Source organism: Triticum dicoccoides, chromosome 5A, assembly GCF_002162155.2.
Source record: "Triticum dicoccoides isolate Atlit2015 ecotype Zavitan chromosome 5A, WEW_v2.0, whole genome shotgun sequence".
Taxonomy (NCBI): domain Eukaryota; kingdom Viridiplantae; phylum Streptophyta; class Magnoliopsida; order Poales; family Poaceae; genus Triticum; species Triticum dicoccoides.
In genome coordinates, this window is record NC_041388.1 from 579,159,801 (window position 1) to 579,165,686 (window position 5,886).

A 5,886-nucleotide genomic window follows, 5' to 3' on the forward strand; every position below is an offset into this window, starting at 1 on the left:
GACCCCCGAAGCAGTAGTTCCCAGGATATGGCACTCAAGCTGGCGTTTGATGTTCTTATCCTTCTAGCGTTGTGTCCTTATTTGTCCTGGATTCTATTTAAATTCCATCCTTTATGGCCTGTATCATTTGGTGCTGTATAACATTGATAGTTGTTTCACTTCAAGTAAATGGAACAGGGCGATGAGCCTTTCAATCTAAAATCAGGATATTTTGAAGTGTAGATAGTTAACTACTCCCTCCGTCCCATAATATAAGACGTTTTCGCAAACTATGTTAGCTTGCAAAAACGTCCTTTATTATGGGACAGAGGGAGTAATATCTTGAGTGTTTCTGTTCGACCTGTCTCTCCTGTGAATATCTTTTATGGTTTAAACTCTGTGCCTGCCATTATGGACATGGTTCCCGCAGTATTGATTTGTAAGAACTCAATAAAAATGTAGCCGGGGGGCTCCCCTGTTTATCGAAAAAAAAAGTGTACAGTGATATTGCCGGATCAACTAGGAAACCCGAAGAAGTCGGCCATATAAACGTAAGATGGTAGGGTAAAGAAAGAGTGAGTGAAGACACAAAGATCAAATAATGGGGAAAAGGAAGGCGGCAGAATGTGCATAGCAGAGCTTTCACCAGCCAAATCTTCATCATATTCAAAGATACTAACACGCAGGGAACCTTTTGAATGGGTGATTTCCTGGGCATGTAAGTCAGCATTTGAAGCAGCTAGTGACTCCAAACTTTCAGCAGACTAGACAGCACCCAAACAGTTTCACATGGTGTTTTGGGGACAAAGATGCCGCGTCCATCATTACTGCCTTATTACCACACTATTCGCTAGTGACATCTCAAATCGGCATAACATTTTCTTTTGGCTGTAGCACTCTTGGTACAGCAACTACCCTGTCTGTTCCTTTTCCCTATCAAGTTGTTTGTTACTCCCTCCGTAAATAAATATGAGCGTTTAAATCACTAAAGCAGTGACCTAAACACTCTTATATTTCTTTACAGAGGGAGTACTTGACATGGCATCAAACACCAGAATCATCACTTAGTAGACTGGACACCACAAAGCTGACTGAACAGCACCCAAGCAGTTGACATGGTGTTTTAGGTTGGAAAGATGCTGCGTCCATCATTACTGCCTTCTTACCACACCCACTATTAGCTAGTGACATCTCAAATCGGCATAATATCCTCTTTTGGTTGTAGCGCCCTTGGTACAGCCTATTGTTCATTTTCCCTATCAGGTTGTTTGTTACTTGACATGGCATCAAACACCAGAATCATCACACGAGATCCCGTGAGAACATACAGCGATTGCTTATATCAAAGACAGAGGCAACACACAAAGAACAATGACATTTTAAAAAGCTCAGCTACCAAGCCTTTTATGCTCTTTTCAGGTGCAGTGTAAATAAATGAAAATGCCCGTACCTCTATATGATTTTCATTTTCCAACACCCGTTACCTGGGGGTTCACTTACAAGAGGACCAGGTAGGTCAACTGTAGACACCACCAATCAGCTCCTTCAGAGGCACGTATTTCTCTTAACATGGTTTTTGACGAACAATCCACAGAATTAAATCAACTGAGAGTCCCAATCACACATTTTCATGCCATTGCCCTGTACAGAAGCATGGTTGAACCAAGCACCCAAGCAATGTCTATGGTAAACACACGTATCAAATGATATACTCAATATCGAAATATAAACAAATAAAACTTGAAAATCGTGTATATAATCTGAGGTTTTCTTAAACTAAAATTACATTCCTTGCAAATGCTAGTATTCAATTGTGTGCGCTCTGTAGGTTAAGTGGATCTAAAGTGCATAAGACCAGACGACCCAATAAACATGGATTGTCTTGTCACAATAGACTGGTGTCCAAGATGTCAGTGTATGTGTCTAGCAGCTCCAACTCCTTGAGGTCATTGGTCATTAGTCACTGGTCACCAGTGTACTACATCATGTTCTCACCGTCGTGGGCAGATTATCAGTGTGCTGCTGGCTCGAGCAAGAGCAATGCACGCCATTAAGGCTTTTGGTGCGCTTAGAAAGATTGGAGCATGCTCTAGATATAGAAGGCAAACTCCAGGTAGCGTTCTAGGCAATGCTGCCTCCATCTCGGCTAACACGGCCACGTTGCCGGCGAGATTAGGGGCTGCTTGCTGCTGCCTTTCCGATCATAACTTAGATATAGCGAGAGTGAAAACAAAATACACAATAAATTCTGGAGTTTTGAGAAAAGGTAAGCCAGTAAACAATTGTAGCAACCACCACTGAAGTATGTCATTCCAGTGGCATGGGATTGAATCAATTAGAAAAAAGCAGCAGGAAATTCAAGAAGAAACATCTATAAAAGAACACCAACACAGACATAAACTTTTCGAAATCAGAACAATGGGCTGTCTAGAGTTAGTGTACCTGGGGGTCAGTTCGGGCACTGTGTTATGTGGGTCTCTGTCTCAAAATGTAAGATGTTTGTCAAAAAATATCTTACATTTTGAGACTGCCAAAAAACATCTTAGATTTTGAGACAGAGGGAGTATTGTTTTATTTATGTTCATATAAAAGATCTGTGCAGGAAAACTCTGCGCCATGACTACCTACATCGGTGGCAAATGTCGTTTGAAAACTCTGTGCAGGAACAATTTTAAGGTTGCTGCAGAATATGCTACTATGTTAGTGTAAATTAAACAGATAACCCTGCTTTCTCTATGGATTACATGGTTGAAAAGGGCATGTCATGACAAAAGTTTAAAATAACACCTTTTAGTTATCTCTCTACCACCATGTGTTTCCTTTTTGCAGCACGTTTGGAAATTCTGCTTGAAGCCGAATGTACAAGAAATAACTCTACATGTGTACTGTTGTTTCATGTGAACTGTCATAAGACTGTGAATACATGGGAGACCGGCTAAATATTACTACTACTCATTAGCAATTGTAAATAGTCATAGCAGAAACATTGGTTCAGCAGCACAGATTAAGTCAAATGGATTCTCAGGCGATTTTCATTTCACAGAGGAAGGTAATGCTAGTGTTGTTATAGATATGGAGCCACAACGGACCAAAGCACAGTTGTATTATATAATTTTCCTCAGCATCAACAGAAGCTGTAGCAGTTCAGACAGTAAGAAAGCAGAATCTCAGGAACCTACAAGCTTATTAAGATCTTCATCAACAAAACATTTTCTCAGGCTTCATGAAAACAAAATTGCCATTACCTCATATATTTTGATGGCTTGGCTCTGTGTGAAGAAGCGAAAGACTTTCTGATGCTGGGCTCTGGAATCCCCGAAGCAGTAATTCCCAGGATATGGCACTCAAGCTGGCGCTTGATGTTCTTATCCTTCTAGCATGTTTCCTTTTTGTCCTGGATTCTATTTAAATTCTATCCCTTACGGCCTGTATCATGCATGATGTATAACATTGACAGTTGTTTCATTGCAAGTAAATGGAACAGCGCGATGAGCCTCAATCTAAAATCATGATATTTCGATGTGTTGATAGTTAACCAATATCTTGTTGTCTGCTAAAGGTATGCAGATAGATGAGAACTGTTGTCAACAGAAAAAGTAATCTAACATACCTCCAAATTACCAAATAATATGGTTAACTGTACAAACATTACCCCATGTTTGCAGTTTTACTAGTACAGTTAATGCAGCAATTCTTTTAATATCTGAACGGAGATGAAACAGAAGGGTTTCTGTGTGTGTGTTTCATTTTTATTCTCATGAAAGTATATGCCTGATTCGAGTTTTTCCTTCGAAGAGATACATTTTCAACTTTGATATCAGTGAGAATAACATTGTCACATACATTAATATTATGCGGCATCCTTTCAATATATCGTTCTCATTAGTAAATCAGGAGCACGCCTGTAGATTTAAATCCTTAGAATTTTATAAAGATATCAGTGGTATCCATGTGCAACAAGTTGGTACATAAAAGAATTCACTGAGAATCAACCAATAGCAAGGATCACCTCAATCGATTTGCTATGGACAGAAAACAAATTCTAATCAGAACACGGAAGGATAAATTTGCAGCTTTAATTGTGATCAGCAGTCTTTTTTATTGAACATGAGAGAATGGCAATAGCTATCATGCTTTCAGTAATCTACCTGAAAAACTAAGATATATATGATTAACTTAGGTGAAGCCACCATGGTACAACAAGGATGATTTCACTTAATAATCACCAGCTACTTCACAACCTAGTTAAACAAAAATAAGAACCATCTTCTAGTAGGTTTGGTACCTGTTATAGAAGCTGATTGTACATTATGTTGCTAGGTCTTCAAGCATATTCATGCAATTCAAACACACATCACCACCAACATCACAAGACCAACTATGATGCAGGTTCTTGTCTCAGTTAGCGGCTTGCTGCGGTTCTCCAGTTTCTCCCCTGTTCTCTGTATCCTCGTCATCGCTCTCCTCGTCCTGTGAAGCAACACCCGCTTCAATGTTCTCCTCATCCTCTTCTTCATCCTCCTCATCATCATAGTCATCCTCATTCTCCCCATCTGCATCATAGTCGTCTCCCATCATTTGGTCGCCACGAACTGTCTTCCTCTCCTTGCCCTTTGCTTTACCAGCCTCCTCCCTCCCCATATGCATCAAATGCAGGAACTGATACCTTATCCCCATCATTGGGTGCTTGTCCACCAACATATGCCTCCGGTAGGCTTCCCGGAGCACCACCGTTTGGGTCCTCAGCTTATGCGACAGGTAGAAAATCCCTGGGTGCCTCGCAAGCACCTTCCTGAACCCCGGCGGTAGCCTAAGAGCCTCCCCAAGCTTGACCAAAACCTCCTTCTCCATCTTCTTCCCCACAGTGAGGCTGAGCGCCTCGTGCAGCACCGCCACAGTCCTCTTCTCCGTGATGTCGCTCCTCGGAGCCAGGTGTGAACCATCTTCGTACGGCGAGATGTAAGGCAGCTTCTGCCACTCATCCAGCCACTTGCGAACGTTCTTGTCGAGCTCAAATCCACGGGGGAACGAGAGCTGGAAGGCGATGGGGTCGCCGACCTTGTAGCCGCCGGTCCGCTGCGCGTAGGACTGCACGGCCGACACGGCGAGGTCCTTCCGGTAGCAGACGAGCTCGAGGAGGCGGCCGTCGGCGGAGAGCGCGAAGTAGTCCGGGTAGTGCGGGAGGAGCGAGCGGGGGAAGTCGGAGGGGAGGCCGAGGTCGAGGCGGATGCGCGCGACGAGGTGGAGCGGGAGCGCGCGGGAGGGCGCGAGCATGAGGAGGCGCAGCAGGCGGTCGGCGGCGTCGGCGCGGGTGGCGTCGACGGCCTGCGCCTCGTCGAGGTGGAGCGCGCTGAGCCTGTGCGTGGGCGAGACGGTGACGGGGTGCGGCGAGAGCGCGAAGGCGGAGGCGTAGAGGCGGAGGAAGCGGAGCGGGCGGAAGGGGAAGGGGATGGTGGAGGGCAGCGCGTGGAGCGGCACGGCGTGCGGCGGCGGCGCGGCCGTGAGGAGCGCGTCCTTGGTGAGGAGGAAGGGCACGAGGTGGCGCTCCCGCTCCACGACGTGGTCCAGCGCGCGGTCCCGGCCCCACGGCACGCGGGCCTCGAGGAGGCCCCGCACCGGGACGTAGAGCGCCGCCGGCGGCCGGCGCGGCAGCAGCGGCATTTCTCCGGGCGGTTTTGGGAGGGGTTTTGGTTGGGGAATGCGGCGGTGGTGGGGAGGAGGAGGAGGAGGAGGCGGCGTGGGTCAAGGGTTAGTGCAAGCGGCGCCGGACATGGGCCGCCACGCAGCCCCGGAAAAAAGGCCCGCAAACTGCCGCCGGGCCGACCGCGTTGTCTGTTGCGGGCTGAAGAAAGAAAAAACCCGAAGAAAAAATCTCCTCACCTCCACCGATGGGGAAAGTTCCCACGG

At 45.9% G+C, this 5,886-nt stretch overlaps 1 protein-coding gene across 2 annotated transcripts; it reads right to left on the reverse strand.

Annotated features, from left to right (window-relative positions):
- Positions 1-3,065: 3,065 nt before the first annotated feature.
- On the reverse strand, positions 3,066-5,682 carry LOC119303014 (protein WHAT'S THIS FACTOR 9, mitochondrial-like). Of its 2 annotated transcripts, none has more exons than XM_037580093.1 (2): positions 4,265-5,682; positions 3,066-3,380 (listed from the first exon to the last, which is right to left on the reverse strand). In XM_037580093.1, exon 1 carries the CDS (start codon positions 5,638-5,640, stop codon positions 4,378-4,380), a length of 1,263 nt encoding a protein of 420 aa, XP_037435990.1. In that variant the 5' UTR covers positions 5,641-5,682; the 3' UTR covers positions 3,066-3,380; positions 4,265-4,377. The 2 variants fall into 2 exon arrangements, with proteins under 2 accessions (XP_037435990.1, XP_037435987.1); XM_037580090.1 differs by having other exon boundaries at positions 3,066-3,405.
- Between the last annotated feature and the right edge of the window lie 204 nt (positions 5,683-5,886).

Bases quoted from the DNA above. Each gene is read 5' to 3' on its own strand.
- LOC119303014 (XM_037580093.1), bottom strand. From the start codon at position 5,640: ATGCCGCTGCTGCCGCGCCGGCCGCCGGCGGCGCTCTACGTCCCGGTG.